The sequence below is a fragment of the Aspergillus wentii genome, assembly GCF_001890725.1.
Source record: "Aspergillus wentii DTO 134E9 unplaced genomic scaffold ASPWEscaffold_10, whole genome shotgun sequence".
Taxonomy (NCBI): Eukaryota; Fungi; Ascomycota; class Eurotiomycetes; order Eurotiales; family Aspergillaceae; genus Aspergillus; species Aspergillus wentii.
The window spans coordinates 485,698-502,986 of record NW_024467841.1 but is presented as its reverse complement, the minus strand read 5'-3'; the positions used below and the strand labels follow the sequence as shown (position 1 = coordinate 502,986).

Genomic DNA, 17,289 nt, shown 5'->3' with positions numbered 1-17,289 from the left:
ATCTATGGAATATTAAATCCAGAGATAAGAAGAAGATCTGCTTTTTCTAGGGATTGCCTGTGTAGATATACCAATCAGGTAAGCTTAGGTAATAAACTTCATATAAGTTAATCAATAGTCAATACCTAGTCTAGAGGTTGGCTGTTCAGCTCAGCTATCGGTGTGTATAATCTTGACAGAATGTGTCAATAACCTGCAGATCCCAATACTCTAGGAATAGATCTCCATTGAAATCCCCAAATGATGCATACTCAGCAAAAGCAATCACCCTATTAAGATGATCGATGGGGTTCTGCATCCAGACTTGGAACTGCTGCGCGGATTTGATAATACTTATTGGCTAGTTAATTAGTATCCAGCAGTTTCCCCCTTTCAGAGTTGCCTCTTGTCCATCGTCGTTAGGCCAACTATGCTGAGTATAATTTCGCTCGTTAATGTCAAATTCTTCTCTGCCGACTCCAACCATTCCTGTTGTTCTTCAAACACCGCACATCAGTCTGCACGAACATAAAATTGATTGCGGGTATCGATCAGCCCATTTCTTGGCTTATGCCATGAATACTGTCTGAAAATGCCATAAACCAAAAAAGATAAATAAATAAAAAGACATGTCTCTCTACTCTACAAAAAGCAGAATCAAAAAAGTAGCAAATAAAAAACAAAAAAAGAAAAACATACAACAGCAGGGATTCGCTGGTGGTCACCCACCCAACTACTAACCTGCCGGCGTGTGGCTTAAGTACGGCTGAGCGGACGGGAAGCCCTGTTCTCCACACCCTGTGGTCGTATGTACTTGAAGCTATACAAGAGAGGATTATATAGGATACTATAGGAAAGAAAAGTTTTGATTATATTTAAGTTTTGTAAAACTAAATAACTTGAATAGCAAGATAGATCCCAGTCTTATTACAAATTGCCTATAAACCACAACCATCCTATCTATCTAGAAACAGAAAAGAGAAAAAATAAAAAGTATCCTAAACTATCTTATTCTGTATGACCAGATTAAAGTGACTTGGGGTGACTTGAAAGTAAGGCTGGCTACTGTGATCCACTTACAGTTAGTGCACGGTGTTGGTCAGAATAAAAGTACTTATCCAGCTTCAGTCAAGACTTAACATATATAATTAATCTAACTAATAAAATATAGTTAATCTAAGTTACAGTAAAGCTTGATTATAATAACTACCTAAAACCTTAAAAAAAATCGAAAACCCTAGCCCTAGGCTGTATTACTACTCTATTATAGAACCTTATAGTTATACCTGTAGCTTTACTACTAAATAGTAATTACTGCCCTAATGCTTTTAGTCCTATATAAAAAAGACTAAAAAAAATAACCAAAAAACCTATTCTGAGCAGCAGTAAAATCTAATAACTATGATATTACTTATTACTTAATATTCTACTACCAACAGAATAGGTGGCAGTTGTCTGGGGTGTCTGATGATTCCAGCATAGAGATGGAATCGTTTACATCAAATTTTGTGAATCAACATCCAATAAACGGACTCCTCGTTATTGTTATTGCAGTCTGATAATTTGTAACAAATGACTTCCTGTTACTATGCATGGGTGTTATTAGTTATTGAAGTTGCTATACGAATAACAGGAAGATGGCAGTCCAAATCTATCCTAATACTTATACCAAGTCGACATTTTAAAACCAGCAGCCTATCAATTTTTATTCTCGTTTATAGCCCAGATACATCTCTTCAGATGGAACAACATAACTCTTCATCTGCCTTGTATGGAATTTTTGAAGGCGCACCAACCATGCGTTCAATTATACCAAGGGAAAGAAATGCTCCCAGCTCCGGGTGGCCTGCTTGCAATACATATATATATATCAAAGAACCGAATGAGACGGCAAGCTACGACCACGGAAACCGGATCACCACCTTCGTCTCTAGGTGATCATTGAAACGGCGATAAGCCTCTGGCGCGTCTTCGATACCAACAAAAGAGCTAATTATCGACGCCGGCCGAGCCACTCCACTATCGATAAGCGGCAAGAGAGTAGAAGCATAGTCAGGCGGATAGACAGCACCAACCCTGTACTGCAGACTCTTTGCAAAGAAGGTGCCAATGGGGAAGTCAACGCTATTCGTCACGGCACTGCCTCGAGGAACGCCTGTGCTGTTCTGCACGTCCGCGTAGATACCAACACCGCCGATTCCGCCGTTTCGTGCAGTGAGGCTAATCATTTGGCGGACGACGATGTCGGATTCCATCTGCTGGGATTGATTGACGGCTTCGAATCCAACGCAGTCCACACTGCGATCGACGCCATCGGGTTCAAAGGCAAGAATCTGCTCGACTGGGTCGGATTGCATGAAGTTGATTGGGGTAGCGCCTAGGGAACGGGCTACGTCGAGTCTGTCGGACACGCAGTCGACGACGTACACTCGAGATGCGCCGCGCAGAAAGGCCGAGTAGGCTGATAACAAGCCAACGGGGCCGGCCCCGAACACTGCAACGGTATCCCCTGGTTTAAACCCGGCAAAGTCAAGGGCTGCCCAACCGGTCGCGAAGATATCGGAAACGAAGAGATAGTCGGCATCGCTGTCGGACGGACCAGAAGTGTTGCTCGCAATAGGAATCAGATTTTCCTCGGCGGCAGGGACTCTCACAAACTCGCCTATACTACTTATTAGTTAGGAAAAGATATATCAGAGAAAGCAGACGTACTCTGGCAGCCACCCAGGTCACCGCGATCAGGTCCCATACCAAAGGGGTAGGATGTCGCAGCCTCCGCGACCGTGTGTGGTTCATGAACCGTGTCAGAGATCACTACACGGTCTCCAAGCTGGAGATTCGTGACGGCGTCTCCTAGGTGGGCTATAAAGCCAATGGCCTCGTGGCCCATGGCCCAGGGGACTGTAGCGCTCCCGTAGTGGCCACGGTAGGTATGAAGATCTGTGCCACATATACCGGCCATTGATACCCTGACGATGGCGTCGGTGGGCGATTGAATAGTTGGAATTGGCAAGTCAACCACACTGACATTGAAGGGGGTTCCGGTCCAAACCACACCCCTCATAAGGGCGGATGCCGTTGTAAGGAGGGTCGAATAATTCATTTTCAGGCCGTGATGGCACCCGAAATGGTTGGAAAAGAATAGGGACAATATGTGTAAGGCGAACTTTGGCCGCTGAATGAGTGCTGTACCGGTAGTTTAGCCACCATGAGCATCCGGATATCCGGGAAACTTATACCATGCGTTGGAGGCTGACTGAGCAAGGTTGTATAACGATAAACGCTTGAAAACCCCCCTTTGTAAACATTATGAATGAGACTCATACTAAAGTGCCCCGCATATCTGTATCTCACTTGCCCTTTTGGGCTAGAACCATAATCAATTGCCAATGCCAAATGCATGCCGATCTTTCACAACGTGCAGACAGCCTGATGTGATCAAAATTTGGCTTGGAGATATGCTACTAAAATTTGGCACCTCAGATGCTGACGCCCTAACCTGAAACTTCCAAGTCTCTGGAAAAGTCAATGAGTGGAACTGGGAACTCCAGAATGATTGCACGATTTCGCCGCCGTTCAACTGAGAGCCGAACAAAGCAGATAGTCTCTGAGGAATATAAATACAGGCCTTTTCTCATCATGCCTCATTTAACACTACATGTTGTATACATCGTCCATCATGTCCGAATCTGCCCCCAAATTCGAAGGCTGGATGGGCCTCGACCGCGATTCAGCCAAGGGGAAGATGGTATGGCAGAAGTTCCAGCCCAAAGCCTGGGAAGAGTCTGACCTAGACCTCCGCATCACCCACTGCGGAATCTGTGCGTCTGATCTCTGCGTGTTGCGCAGTGGATGGGTAGGTGATACCCTTTCAGGCAGACTTTTAGTACGATCCCGCTGATTTGAATAGCGTCCCACCCCATACCCCTGCTGCGTTGGCCATGAGATTGTTGGCCTTGTCATCCGAGTAGGAGCACAGGCTGAAGGCTTTGTAATCGGGGACCGGGTCGGTGTTGGCCCGCAGAGCGATTCGTGTCGGGGTCGCATTGATGGAAACTGTATCGAATGCAGTACCGGGAACGAGAAGTACTGCACCAAGTTATGGACGGGGACATACGCTGGACGTTACCTGGACGGCAGCATGTCATATGGCGGGTATGCATTGTTCCACCGCGTACCCTCTCACTTCGTCGTAAAGATCCCAGATGGAATTTCCTCTGCTGCGGCTGCTCCCATGTTATGTGCCGGAGCCACCGTCTACGCACCGCTGAAGCAATACGGCTGCGGACCAAGGAAGAGAGTCGGCATCGTCGGAATTGGGGGACTGGGGCATTTTGGGATCCTGTTTGCAAAAGCCTTGGGTGCAGACTGGGTTTCTGCATTCTCGCGACAACCTTCAAAGCAGGTGGATGCTCTGAAGCTGGGGGCCGATATTTATGTCGCGACAGGGGAGCAGCAGAACTGGTCAGCTCAGCATATGAGAAGTTTGGATCTGATCATCTCGACCGTCTCATCGAACACGCTTCCGATCGACGAGTACATGAAGCTGTTGCGGCCAAACGGGGCTTTTGTGCAAGTGGGAAACCCCGAAGATGGGCCGTTCACCTTTCCAGCCGGAGCGCTAATCGGGATGGGTCTGAGATTTTGTGGCTCAAAAATTAGCAACCCCAGCGAAATGCGCGAAATGCTAGAGCTTGCTGAACGAAAGGGCATTGAGCCGTACGTGGAGGAGAGACCGATGGCCGAGGCCAACCAGGCTATCATCGACATGGACCAGGGAGCGGCTCGATACCGCTACGTGCTGGTGAATTGAATGGTGGCTTTGCAAATCCCCGAAAAGATTGATTGATTTGTTTTTTATCTTTATTCATTTTCTATTTTTTTTTTCTAGTCTTAGGCGGTTAGGTGGTTTGTAGATGTTGATGAAAAGAGAAGTTTCCCCGTAATTGTCTACAACGGAGATCTAATGTCATCATCCTTGTGCAGTTGGGGATAAAATGATTCTCCATTTAGTTTCAAGTAATGCACATATCGTAATAACGACTGCTTATGTGACTAGCCTTTTCTGTCCTAGGATGGAAACCCAGTGGGTACCTTGAAGCTGAAATAAGTAACAGATCTTGCTATCTATACCGTCATCTCCGACGGTCTATGGACTCAACTCTTCTCGATACAAACTGTCTCACTGACACTCGTGTCTAATTCATCTTGAATCGAAAATGCTTCCCACCGTTCAGCTAGGTGCCAATGGGCCTCGAGTGTCCGCACAAGGTGAGATAAGTTCACATGTTTTCTGGACAGCAGCCGATGTTCTTTTAGGTCTTGGTCTCATGGGCCTTTGCATGTTCTACGGATTTCCTCTGGCTAACGAAGATCGACTGCAGTTTCTCGACACTGCACATGCTCGAGGCGTCACTTTCTGGGATGCCGTAGACGTTTACGCTGACAACGAGGACATTCTCGCCACGTACGTACTCGAAGCATTCCAATGATCGGGAAGACCTTTCCGGACGAAGGTCTGGTCAAGCACCTTGGCCTGAGCGAATGTTCCGCTGAAACGCTGCGTCATGCTCATCGTGTCCACCCAATCTCAGCCGTTTAAGTCGAAGTGTCCCCCTTCGCCATTGACGCCTTGCACAATGGGCTCATCGATACGTGCCGCGAACTCGGAGTCACTGTCGTTGCGTACTCCCCTTTCAGTCGCGGATTCTTCACCGGAGATCCGAAGCGCTGAACATTTCGATGCGAATGATCGTCGCCGGATTCTTCCTCGGTTCTCGGCGGAGAACCTTCCCAAGAACCTGGAGATTGTCGACCGCATGGAAGAGCTTGCTTCGAAGAAGAATTGCTCCGTTGGGCAGCTCACATTGGCTTGGCTGCGGTCTATAGGGGAAACGGTCATTCCGATTCCGGGCACAACGAAAAACCGGAATTTGGAAGAGAATGTGGGCAGTCTGGATGTTGGGTTGAGCCCGAAAGATCTTGAAGATATCAACGAGGTGATTCAGGCTGCCGATGTGCAAGGGGATCATCATCCGAGGAGCATGATGCCGTATGTTTATGTCGACACGGTTCCTCTTGAAGAGTAGGCACCGAACTCCTAAGGGCCACTTTAGTCCATCGGAAGCAGAATTAGAGCAGCATCACATGAAATCAAACATGGGTTCATTGCGCATGTTCTGGTCCTGGTCGTCCATGTCCAGCGGACGCAAAGACTGTAACTGTTTCTCGCCCCGGAGAGTACGCCAATAATTAGTCGACCTCAACAGCTCCGGACAATCCTGGATGGCCCATCGATACTTCTGCATAAACCCTTCCGATAACTCCCAATTCTGAAATATCCAGGGTGGTCCCCAAATAGTCAACCCGGCATCCGGCCTATTAGTGTTCCAGAACCCCATTATATCAACGCAAAGCTCATCGTCGTCAAAATCATTGGCCAGAATAAGATGATCACGCATTCTGGGGTGAGGAAAGAAATCCAACCACGGATGATGCGGCACTTGCACTTGAATTGCAGTTGGTTGCAAGTTAGCTGGAAGCGTCGAGACAAGGCTATCTGGCTTCAACATGCAGAAAGGCGAAACGGCATCGGCCCTCATCCAGCCCGCATCCATGCCCAATGCGGCGAGGTTTTCGAAAAAGGCACGATACACGTTCACTTTGACCAGCGTGAGCAGATGATCGGCGACTGGCAATCTACTACGGTAGCTCTGATAGGCGGTCATTTCGAACTGAATTAAGAGATCCCGTGCGCCCTCGGGGGCTATGCTGCAGTTTTGGGTTGCTAGTATCACGGGCGCCCTAGGCAGGACGGGTGTGATATTGCCGCGCCTTGTTGGCTGGTCTCTGTCGTCGACTAGTGAGCCGATCTTTTTCCACCTCGACGGGTTCTTTTTCTGGGGATGTTTGATGAGCTGACGTAGTCCTATCCAGTCCTCAGATGTGAGTAAACGAGCAAGTGCATTGGCGCAAGGGCAGCCTACGGTATGTTCTCTGGTTAATTCGATTTTGTAGCTTGCGTCGCTCGGCGGGTGTGGCTCCTACCGACCAATCATCCCGAGCGGAGTGCTTCATTGAGAGCAGCTCAGCGTATTCCATTTGCAAGATAGTATGGATGATGACATGATAGAAGAATGGGAACCCTGAAGAAGGCGTGGAGAGAGACGGTGGCGACAATCAGCTGACGGTCTAACCTTTCTTGGATATTCCACTCAGACCTACCAAGCAGACGATGCCTTAGGTTGGAAGCTTTTCCATAACGGGCTAGAGGCATAAGCGCTAGTGTTTTACAGTTTATCATGGACAAGAAACGTTTATGAATGGCAACCTAATGATGCTCCTTATCGCTCATTGCAATGGCAAATCTAGAACGGTGGCGTATCCGAGGGCCGTATTTCGACAGCAGGAACGGAGCCGGAAGACAGGCCAGAGACAGAAAGGCCGGCGCACTGCTGGCCCAGTGAATTCCCAATCCTTCATACATATACGTTGTGAAGAGAGGGAATGCCGCCCCGCACAGTGATCGCATTACCGTCGCAGCGGCAAGCGCCGAGGCAGCATAGGTCACGTAGCTATCAACCAGATAATTGACCAGTGCTAATGCGACACAGATATTACCAAACCCAAACAAGGCGGTCCCCACCATACTAACGGCCCAGTGTATTGAGGGATCATTGGTCCATGCGAAAAGAAAGAGACCGATAGGTATCAGAACGGCCCCAACCTTGCCTGAAGGCAGGCGTGCTTCGGGAGGCAGGTGGCCAGTTTCGCTGGTTTTGAACCTCCTTGTGTATTGACGATTGATAAAAACCATGAAGGCTGTTGCGAAAAACATGCCAATTGCAATAGATAGGAAGGCGAGACTACCGATGCCCGGGCTCCATCCACGCACACGCTGGAACACGATTGGTAATGCTGCTAAAAGCAGATAGGTGGTGCCGTAGATGAAAGACATGTAAAGCGCGAGAACGACCACGATGGGCTCTTCGGATAGCAGGCGCAAAGGTCGGGTCGTAGATACTAGAAACCTCTGCGCCAGGGATCCGGGTGGGTTGCGATGATCGACGCTCGTCACATGGAGCCTCCCTGTCTGCATCGAAAGAATGGCGCCTCGCCGCCGGAGAATAACGATACCGAAGGTTTCGGGAATGCAGAGAATCGCGAGTATCAACATAACTCCCGAGTAAATCGCCAGCAGGCCTTCGATCCATCTCCATCCTTGGGTCTCGCCGAGGAATCCGCCCGCAATGGGACCAAGGACAGGCCCGAGAAATGTCGCGCAAGAGTAGAAAACGGCAGCCAGTCCTCTTGTTTCTGCGCTGTAGAGATCGGCAACAACACCTCCAGAGTTGGTGAGAGGTGCACTGCCGAACATGCCAGCCAAAGCTCGGAATATGACCAACGACGCAAAGTTGGTCGAAACAGCGGCCGCAACGTTGAACATGGTGAAAAGGCTGAAGGTAACCAGGAAGATGGTTCTCCTACCAAAAGCCTCACTCAAGGGGGCCCACAGCAAAGGCCCTATCGCGAAGCCCAAGACATACAGCGACAAGCCCAGTGTCGCAACCTCATCAGAGACACCGAAATACTGACAAACAGAGGACAAGTCTCCTGCATAAGCACTGGATGCAAAGGCGACGGAGAGAGTTGACAATCCTGAAAGGGCTATGATGATGATTTTTCTCCGTGTTCCGAAATTGCGGGCATTCAAAGCATCATTTGCAGACCAGGATATGATGTATGGATTATCTCGAGTTCCATTTCCGGGCCACTGGTCGTCGGCGTTTCCAGCGATCGTCCTGGAGTCGCTGGTGCCTAGCAAGAAGAACATCCAGCTACTTTGACACATACCAAGACTCTTGTTTTGTTGCACCATGTTCTGTCAAACACTGACCCCAGTATTCAGCGGAGATCTAGAGACAGTAGTATGGCATAGGGAAAGCTAGTAGATGGGATACCAGTCTACTTAAACTCCTCGTATTGATTCTGATTGGAACCAAGGACATAATCTACGGCCAGCATCGACTGCATCAAACGAGTACATTAAGGGCTAACCATTTTTGGCTAACGCAGTAAGCTCCTACTGTCTGTCAATCACGCAGTTCAATTGCCGTGCACGGAATTAGGAGCTAACAGAGTAAGCAGTCATTGATTTGCTAAACACTCTTTTTCTGGTACCTCGTGGCAACTAAGCCTTGGTTGTACTCCACTGGAGACCGTGATTAGTGGCATCTAGTGGGTCATTCATACTGCTTCTGGTTAGTCCAGTAAGCACCATTCATTCTGGATGGCCTTCCCAAATGTCCGTGGTGTTCAATATAAAAGAATGATTGGGAAACTTCAGCATCACGACCCCTGGTCGATATATCAAAAGTCATAGCATCTTGAGAAATTCACCTTCGCGTCAACTCATCAAACACCAATTGAAAATCAGTGACTCCAGAATGGCTACCTCGACACCAAACCATACCGCAGTGGCTGCTCCAAATACGGGAGTATTGAGTGATTCAACACCTACAGCAGACCGAGAATTCAAGTCTGTCGATACCGACCCGCCAAATGGGGGTATTCGGGCGTGGCTTCAGGTTGTTGGTTCTTTCTTTCTCTTCTTCAATACCTGGTAGGCTCTAGATTCTGCTCAAACCAGTCGGAGCAGTGCTGATGATCCTAGGGGTCTGATCAATTCTTATGGAGTTTTTGAGACATTCTACGAGGAAACTCTGCTCCAAGGGATCGCGCCATCGACAATTTCCTGGGTCGGTTCTTTGCAATCATTCTTGATTATGTTCCTGGGTGCATTGACAGGACCGATATACGATGCCGGCTTTGTGCTGCCATTACTGTATACGGGCTCGTTTCTTGTCGTCTTTGGCCACATGATGCTCATTTTGTGCCGAAGCTTTTGGCAGATTCTCCTGGCACAGGCATTTTGCGTTGGCATCGGAGCCGGTCTCATTTTCGTTCCCAGCATTGCAATTCTTTCGACGTATTTCACGACAAGACTGCCCCTGGTCGTTGGTATAGCCGCTTCAGGCTCCAGCATAGGCGGCGTTGTATACCCCATCTTGATACACAAATTGCTAGGCAGAGTTGGGTTTGCATGGGCCATTCGCGTTTCCGGCTTTGTCGCCCTGTTCGGGCTTCTCATCTCGTGTCTAGTCCTCAGAGTGCGCATTCTCCCTGCTAATCGCCGGAAATTGATTGACTGGGTTGCTTTCTGTGAAGCCCCATACACGCTTTTCAGCATCGGCCTGTTCCTCTGCTTTATGGGTCTTTATACGCCTTTCTATTACATCCAGTCCGTTGCGATCCAGAATAAGATAACATCAGAAACTTTGGCGTTCTATCTGCTACCCATCATCAATGCAGCATCGACGTTCGGACGCCTGGCTCCCGGATACATTTGCTTATGGACTGGGCCATTGAACATTCTTCCTCCGTGCGCCTTTGCCTCGGGCATCCTGGTTCTGTGCATTATGGCCGTCGGGTCACAAGCGCCCTTGTTGGCCGTTTGTGCTGTGTATGGGTTCTTTTCGGGGTCGCTTGTCTCGCTCATGGGCCCTATTCTTGTCATGCTTTCTCCGCATCATGGGGTCACTGGAACAAGGATGGGTATGTGTTTCACTCTATTGGGGGTTGCTTTGTTAATTGGGACGCCAATCGCTGGCTCGGTCTTGGATTCGTACGGTGCCAATATGGTCTGGGTGTATAGTGGTGTCTTGACACTTTCCGGGGGAGTAGTAATAGGGGCTGCTCGGATGAGCCTGGCATCCTGGAAATCATTGCGATAATCTGAGTTGCGATCGTGTCCACTGGACGAGGCAGGGCCCTCATTTGACCTGATTGTTATTTATAAACTGGAGTCTTGTCACGTTTGCTTTAATTTTACTCCTCAAATTCTGGTTTATAATGTGGGAAATATCCCATCGGGTAAGTTATAGTAGCCAATTATTGGATTGTAAAATTGCCAGAGATACATCCCGTCTTTCCCTTCTTATTCGCATACAGGCATTCTATTCTATAAGGAGCTCTGGTTATCTTATTTTACATATATGATATTCGTCACACGATCTACATTAGTATTGTCCAATGTATTCAATGTGTATAATGAGGGAGTTCTTGATTTCAGTATTATGATTATATTTCTTTTAAAGCCACAAATATTATATCATTATGGATAAGTTTATTGTGATGACCTACCGTTGCGTACTTACGTAGCGTACCACGACTGAGCGGACGGGAGGCCCTGTTCTCCACACCCTGTGGTCGTATGTACTACTAGAAACAACGTAAATGAGGACTATATCCATTGTTTTATTGAGATGAATATAATTGAGGTTTTATCAAGCAAAAACAACGTCTGCATAGTGCAGAAGTGAGGCAGCAGGTATCGACAATAATTCACTCGCAGATGGCGATCCGTCTGGAAGCGGTATCCGATCATCGAAGATCAGATCGATAGGTAATATCAAGGGGGCATTCGAGACAGTCTGGTTTATCTTATTGATAGTCACGACCTGCACACACTGCGAACTCTGCCATCTTTCTATTCTGATGGTTTTCTGCTCGACGTCAACAGCAATAAGGAGAACCAGCCTTGCCAAGCCATTGCTGCTGTCAAACCAGATCCCAGCATCAACGCGTAATCGAGAAAGAACCTCACCGATGCCAATCTCTACAACAAAGGAAGGAAATTCATCGCTAGGGCGAGTCAAAAGTGGAATCCAACTGTGGTCTGGTTCCTTGCTGGTACCTGATCCCATTCGCTGTCTACCTGCACCACCCGGCAGAAGCATGGTTTCTGATATCTGCAAGGAATCCAGAATGCGGGTTATCATCGTGCGGAAGGCTGCGGTTGCTGTTTCGTGTCTCCTTTCTGCGAACTTGATGATGGCATTAGTGTGGTTGGGATAATAGTGCACGCGCATGTGCGGCAAATAGTGCTTTTCGCGCTCTCTCTCCAACACCTCGAGATGTTCCTCTGACAGGTTGGTGAGTGCGACATATTGACTACCCCCTTGGTGCACGTGAGACTCATATTTCTCCTCCAGGGAGTCGATGCTCTTCTTAAGTGTTGTAAAGGTAAACTCGTTTTCTGCGGGGACCTGGTAGGCCTTCGGACTGATTGATCCAATAGATACTGATTCCGGGTGGTCTTCCATAGTGGTGAGCTGGGCAGACAGTGACTGAAATCTGTTGTGGACAGGTCAAGATGGATGTCAACGAATGACGTTTACTGGATGGAAACTCTATTCTGCAAGCATCTGGCCTGAGGCATAAATTGGTCATCAATTCTAAGGGATATTAAAATACAGACTAATTATCAGCCCTCTCATCAGCTGTTAAATCACTCTTTGCCCTCTCCATCCGCACAAACAACAGGATTATAGCCAACCCCAACGCTGCCACTCCAAACTGGAACCAAAAGACAGCCTTGTAACTCTGCTGCAGCCCATGCTTTGTCATATGCGACTGTACTATATCTGCCAGTCCCAGCATGAGCGCAATCCCCAGATGAAGGGTGCAGTTGATTAATGCCCCTGCTAGCCCCTGTCTCTTGCTGGGCATGTTCGTCGTGATGAACACGTTGGTTGTGTTGAAGCTGATGTCTATCCCAATCGTCCCGCAGATCATGGCGGGAAAGACGAATGCCCAGTAGTTCCCGCCTGTTGGAACGAGGGCGAAGAATAACGCGGCGCCACAGTATCCAAGGCTAGATATTATCATGAGAACGGTTCCGGGGAGTTGGTGGAGGATGACTCCGCCTACGACAGAGACGATGAGGCCACCAGCTGCCATGGGGACCGTCCAGGCGACGACTTGAAGTGGCGAAGCGCCCATGATGTTTTCCATGCTGCGCAAATTAGCACATGATGCAATAGTATAAGAGGGGCTGACTTACTAAAGAACCGCATAAAACAGGAATATCCCCAAAGTGCCATACAGCAGCAAAAGAGCCATTACTAATGGCTTGATATATTTGACGTGGAACAAGTCACCCGGCAGGAGTGGGTTTTTCGCCACCCAACCCTCCACATAAACCATCACCCCCAAGATGATCATCCCGAGAATGAAGCAGACATAGATATACGGAGTCCGCCATCCCTGCGGCGCAACAGAGCTATCTGCAATTGCAAATATCACCAGCACCAAACCAGGTATCACCAACGCCGCCCCCTTCCAGTCCATCTGGATCCCGAGCTTCCTGGTCTCTGTATAATCACGATGGATCGAGAAGATAGAAGTGGCGAGGGTGATTGCAGAAAAGATCGCACCGAAAAAGAAGTACCATCTCCAGCTGAGATACTGGCTGCTGACACCTGCGAAGAAGATTCCCGCGAAGAATCCTAATGCCGCGCAGGCTCCGTAGATGCTGAAAACGAGGTTCTTCCGTGGCCCTGGTCGGTATGTGCGACCGAGAATCATGATTCCGGATGGAAGTAAAGCTGCAAGAGCAAGGCCCTGTAGGGCTCGGAAGACGACAAGCATCAGCCATGTTTGGGATAGCCCTGAGATAATCGATGTGATCATGAGCCAGGCCACGCCTCCGGTGTATAGAATATATCCACCAAACATGTCGGAAAGACGGCCAAAAATGAGAAGAGTCGATGTCACAGCGAGTGAAAGGGCAGTTGCGGGCCATATTGAGGATGCGCTGGGGATGTGCAGCGATTCTGTCACTGTCGGTATGAGAACGTTGAAGCCGGACACGAAATATTCCTGATAGATGAATTGGAATTAGCTTGCGGATTAGATGGGAAAGGAATGAACTCACTGCCAGGATTTGAGACATCATAATAGAGAAGCAGAACATCACTTCAGTTCGAAGTGAGGTAAAACATGCTGGCCGTTGGCGCCCCAACTGGCCTATGGTTGCTTCGTCTGACTCCATGACGCTGGTTCCAATGCAAAGGAATCTCCGTTGAGTTACTGATGGCCATTCTCTTTGATATATATATATATTAGAAAGACGAACAGATTTATAATAAATCTCCCAGTGAAAATGTTTTATACGCGATGAGCTCTCTCCTCTGGGCTGCCGTTTTGGGAAGTTGGCGGGAGTGGGTCATTTTCTTTTCCAACGCCCAATCATGTCTCTCGCCGCTCTCTTCATTCTTCTAGACTCTCTGCACAAGTAAAAATCACGTGGGCATCAATAATTGTGTATTTCTATGTCTATATACTGCCAGCTAAAGCGTCTTTCTGTGTTTGATGAAATTTATTTCTTGGAGTGATCTATTCTAGATGGTAACTGCGCTGGAATAGAAGGAGATCAATGAAGAAAAGCCGACAACCGCTAAAGCAGACAAGAATAGGCGTAACAGAATTCGGGTTAACGTGACCGGAAAGAATATCATAAAACAAATGAGGAACCGGTGGTCTATTCTCGCGTACTCCTTCGCAACTTGTGGACCCTTATTTTATGTTCCTTCAGGTTGTCTTTCCTGTTGAATGATCTGGTGCATCGATCAACATTGCAGTGATATGATCTCGGAAATATGTGGATGGTTCTGACATGTCGGTCGAGCTCTATGCAGCGTCTGAAGTTGCGTTTATATCTGCAGCCTTCCCACCTGCATTTGTACCCGTCGGGATGTTGTCTATGCGCCATCAGGATTAGCAATTCTCGTTAAATTTTGTACACAAAAGTAGAATATACTCTGGCTGAAGCTGCTCAGCACTTTCCTGTTGTTCAGACTCAATATTGGGATGAGTCACCCCGGCAGAATTGAAAGACGGAGCGACAGTTGACTCCGCTAGGCCTTGTCGATCGTACATGGCATCATACGAGACAGCAGGTAAATTATATCGTGAATCAAAGGAAGTAGCATTGACCATACTCGATGTGTATGAATCTGTTCCGGAAAACATATCGCTCGATTGTGTTCCACCCCACGAGGAGTCCCAGGTAATAGGCTCAAGGTCTAAGGGGACATCGTCAATGTCAGGATAGGCTGTCAATGCCACCGGGCTGAGCGTAAGTCCAGTTTGCATCCAGGTGTCCTCGGTTGGGATGGAGATGGAGTCAACAGGCCCTGCAAAGTTATGACAGGGAGACCCCGCACTGCTGTAACTAGTGCCAGATGATGATTCGGAGCTGGGGGGTCGTGATTCTTGAATAATTGAGGAGCGAGGCATTGTCGAAACGTTCAGGAGTGCTGGAGGTTTGTTTAGTTCGAGTATGAAGCTGGATGGGAAGCAAACAAGTGGGAAACAAAGTCGGACCAGAAGCTTTGGAGACGTTTATAAGATGGAAAATCGATCAATGCGATTGAGAAAGTGCTGATAGCCATGTTTATATAGCCAAGGTCAGTAAAAAGAAAAGAAACAAGTCACAGGAGGAGAATGAGGATTAGGGCAATATCGAGGGGTGTGGCTAGTGACAGCCATCAGTCTTGTTGCGCCACGTATTCATTCCCCATCGGTGGCGCCAAGCCGTAGGGCAACGGTTATCATTGGTGGTTCGGATGAGGCACCAGCCACAGATACCCTTACCGCCTTCCTACCCCGCTGAGCGGCATGATCTGTCTCTCTCTTGGCCAATTAACTTTGCCCATTGACAGTACTCTGATCTTCCCTACAGAAAAACCCCTTCAGCTTTCAGAGAAACCCCTGGAAGATTTTTTTGTTCTATGCATGCCTAAGCCGGCGCTATCTCGAGATCAGCGGGCGAGAATTCCATTTCCGACCAGTAACTAACCTGAGTGAAATGCAATATGACGACCTCAGACAGAGATGCAGCTCCATCGCTTGGCCTAATCTTGAATTGGAATTTATCATATGCACTGGGACTGAATATCATCTCGTCCTTCGTAAAATATCACGTTCTAGAATGCTTCAAGTGGTTTATTTTCTCTGGTCACCTTTGTAGTTTGTGATGCTATAAATAGGATATACGACAGCCTTGTTGAGGGGAGTTTTCGCGACTGGGCTAGGCACCAATGAAGTTATCCAGAATATTCGTCGGATATAAATTCTACATTCAGATCAAGAAAGCCACGCGGATAAAATTGGCCTATATATAGCCTGTTGTAGATCAAAACAGAACGACATATATTCCTCATGGCATTAATATCTCCCCGACGATCCAAAAACATCCATCATCCTCTCGATCGATTTCGCATACACCTCCACCCCCTGCATCTGAAGCATCGTCAACTCCAACGAGCCAGCATTCTGAGTGACGAAACTCGTATATTCATCCCGAACAGTTCGATTTAAATTGATCTTTCGCACGCCACAGGAAATAGCCTTGAGGAAGAGTTCGTCGGATACGGGGTGTGTACCGTGGAGGACCAGCGGTGTGTTTGATACTGACTTGCCGATATTTTCGAGACTGAGTCAATTAGCAAAGGAAATCAAAAGAGAAATGCTTTGTAAACTCACCGTGGTAGATCCCAGAACTTCTCAGCACCACCAGCCGGATAAGGGCCGTGGATATTACCAAAAGATGGAGCCAGAAAGTGGACGCCAGTACGCTGAACAAACGCTTGAGCTTCGCCTGGTTTCGTTAGGATAGTTTCCATATCGACAGTGGGCAATCCATCCTCTCCACCCTCGATACGACCCATCTCAGCTTCGATGGTGATATTCAACGGACGTGCCTGTTCGACCACTTCCTGGCAGTACCGGATATTATCCTCTTCATCCAGAGTGGACGCATCGATCATGATAGAGTCAAATGGAAGGGCGAGGGCCTCTTTAACATCTTCAGGCTGGATACAGTGATCTAAATGTACTGCGATGGGTACACTCGCTGCATGTGCTGCATTCACCACATAGCGGATAAATTCAGGCCCTTGGAAGTGCATGGTCCACGGGAAGAGTTGGATGATGGCGGCAGAGCGCTTTCTCTCTGCTGCTCGGATGACAGCCATGACTCCATCAGTGTTATAACTGAGAAGTTAGCATCCATATTGCATGGCTCGGTCAAAGAACATACCAGTTGTAGGCGCCCACGGCATAGTTCTCTTGGGTGGCATGGTGAAGGATCCGCCACGTACGGTTGGTTGTAGGATATGCCATGGTGGATGAGATATATATCGAAACAGAGGAGGGGTTGCTGCAGTGGTCTCTGTGGGTTACTTTGTTGTCTTTTATGCTTTTATATATGCTTCTACCGATGTCGGACTCGGTCCGTCACCGATCTGATCACTTGCGGGATAAATTGTGACACTGCAAATTATATTCCATTAGAATAAAACGAGAATTGGTATATACAATGCATTTGATATGATGGTGAATTCATCAATGTGGTCTCATGTTTGTTGTATTCTTGTTATTGTGATGACTACCGTCGAATCGATA

At 47.9% G+C, this 17,289-nt stretch overlaps 12 protein-coding genes across 12 annotated transcripts; 5 read left to right on the top strand and 7 right to left on the bottom strand.

Annotated features, from left to right (window-relative positions):
- Positions 1-1,874: 1,874 nt before the first annotated feature.
- ASPWEDRAFT_121832 (uncharacterized protein) lies at positions 1,875-3,082 on the bottom strand (the record flags this gene model as incomplete). The annotated part of the gene is made up of 2 exons (XM_040829113.1): positions 1,875-2,641; positions 2,692-3,082. The coding sequence occupies 2 exons, from the start codon at positions 3,080-3,082 to the stop codon at positions 1,875-1,877; spliced, it is 1,158 nt and encodes a 385-aa protein (XP_040683547.1).
- Positions 3,083-3,658: 576 nt separating this feature from the next.
- Positions 3,659-4,792, top strand: ASPWEDRAFT_122345 (NAD(P)-dependent alcohol dehydrogenase; the record flags this gene model as incomplete). Its single annotated transcript, XM_040829152.1, has 2 exons — positions 3,659-3,835; positions 3,890-4,792. The coding sequence occupies 2 exons, from the start codon at positions 3,659-3,661 to the stop codon at positions 4,790-4,792; spliced, it is 1,080 nt and encodes a 359-aa protein (XP_040683546.1).
- Positions 4,793-5,198: 406 nt separating this feature from the next.
- On the top strand, positions 5,199-5,471 carry ASPWEDRAFT_177602 (uncharacterized protein; the record flags this gene model as incomplete). Its single annotated transcript, XM_040831688.1, has 2 exons — positions 5,199-5,250; positions 5,299-5,471. The coding sequence occupies 2 exons, from the start codon at positions 5,199-5,201 to the stop codon at positions 5,469-5,471; spliced, it is 225 nt and encodes a 74-aa protein (XP_040683545.1).
- Positions 5,472-5,618: 147 nt separating this feature from the next.
- On the top strand, positions 5,619-6,068 carry ASPWEDRAFT_177601 (uncharacterized protein; the record flags this gene model as incomplete). The annotated part of the gene is made up of 1 exon (XM_040831687.1): positions 5,619-6,068. The coding sequence occupies one exon, from the start codon at positions 5,619-5,621 to the stop codon at positions 6,066-6,068; it is 450 nt and encodes a 149-aa protein (XP_040683544.1).
- A 54-nt stretch (positions 6,069-6,122) lies between these two features.
- ASPWEDRAFT_177600 (bZIP transcription factor) lies at positions 6,123-7,080 on the bottom strand (the record flags this gene model as incomplete). Its single annotated transcript, XM_040831686.1, has 2 exons — positions 6,123-6,907; positions 6,966-7,080. The coding sequence occupies 2 exons, from the start codon at positions 7,078-7,080 to the stop codon at positions 6,123-6,125; spliced, it is 900 nt and encodes a 299-aa protein (XP_040683543.1).
- A 229-nt stretch (positions 7,081-7,309) lies between these two features.
- Positions 7,310-8,812, bottom strand: ASPWEDRAFT_122399 (MFS transporter; the record flags this gene model as incomplete). Its single annotated transcript, XM_040829156.1, has 1 exon — positions 7,310-8,812. One exon carries the CDS (start codon positions 8,810-8,812, stop codon positions 7,310-7,312), a length of 1,503 nt encoding a protein of 500 aa, XP_040683542.1.
- Positions 8,813-9,425: 613 nt separating this feature from the next.
- ASPWEDRAFT_73266 (uncharacterized protein) lies at positions 9,426-10,772 on the top strand (the record flags this gene model as incomplete). The annotated part of the gene is made up of 2 exons (XM_040839301.1): positions 9,426-9,601; positions 9,653-10,772. 2 exons carry the CDS (start codon positions 9,426-9,428, stop codon positions 10,770-10,772), a joined length of 1,296 nt encoding a protein of 431 aa, XP_040683541.1.
- A 552-nt stretch (positions 10,773-11,324) lies between these two features.
- Positions 11,325-12,143, bottom strand: ASPWEDRAFT_177597 (uncharacterized protein; the record flags this gene model as incomplete). Its single annotated transcript, XM_040831685.1, has 1 exon — positions 11,325-12,143. One exon carries the CDS (start codon positions 12,141-12,143, stop codon positions 11,325-11,327), a length of 819 nt encoding a protein of 272 aa, XP_040683540.1.
- Positions 12,144-12,247: 104 nt separating this feature from the next.
- On the bottom strand, positions 12,248-13,894 carry ASPWEDRAFT_143860 (putative MFS multidrug transporter). Its single transcript, XM_040829451.1, has 3 exons — positions 13,757-13,894; positions 12,884-13,701; positions 12,248-12,835 (listed from the first exon to the last, which is right to left on the bottom strand). The coding sequence occupies exons 1-3, from the start codon at positions 13,871-13,873 to the stop codon at positions 12,298-12,300; spliced, it is 1,473 nt and encodes a 490-aa protein (XP_040683539.1). The 5' UTR covers positions 13,874-13,894; the 3' UTR covers positions 12,248-12,297.
- A 294-nt stretch (positions 13,895-14,188) lies between these two features.
- ASPWEDRAFT_188278 (uncharacterized protein) lies at positions 14,189-15,041 on the bottom strand. Its single transcript, XM_040832215.1, has 2 exons — positions 14,642-15,041; positions 14,189-14,582 (listed from the first exon to the last, which is right to left on the bottom strand). Exons 1-2 carry the CDS (start codon positions 14,974-14,976, stop codon positions 14,363-14,365), a joined length of 555 nt encoding a protein of 184 aa, XP_040683538.1. The 5' UTR covers positions 14,977-15,041; the 3' UTR covers positions 14,189-14,362.
- Positions 15,042-15,626: 585 nt separating this feature from the next.
- Positions 15,627-15,936, top strand: ASPWEDRAFT_299065 (uncharacterized protein). Its single transcript, XM_040833341.1, has one exon. It carries the CDS (start codon positions 15,699-15,701, stop codon positions 15,858-15,860), a length of 162 nt encoding a protein of 53 aa, XP_040683537.1. The 5' UTR covers positions 15,627-15,698; the 3' UTR covers positions 15,861-15,936.
- A 114-nt stretch (positions 15,937-16,050) lies between these two features.
- ASPWEDRAFT_165588 (class II fructose-bisphosphate aldolase) lies at positions 16,051-17,223 on the bottom strand (the record flags this gene model as incomplete). Its single annotated transcript, XM_040829910.1, has 3 exons — positions 16,925-17,223; positions 16,369-16,878; positions 16,051-16,318 (listed from the first exon to the last, which is right to left on the bottom strand). Exons 1-3 carry the CDS (start codon positions 17,005-17,007, stop codon positions 16,051-16,053), a joined length of 861 nt encoding a protein of 286 aa, XP_040683536.1. The 5' UTR covers positions 17,008-17,223.
- Positions 17,224-17,289: the final 66 nt, after the last annotated feature.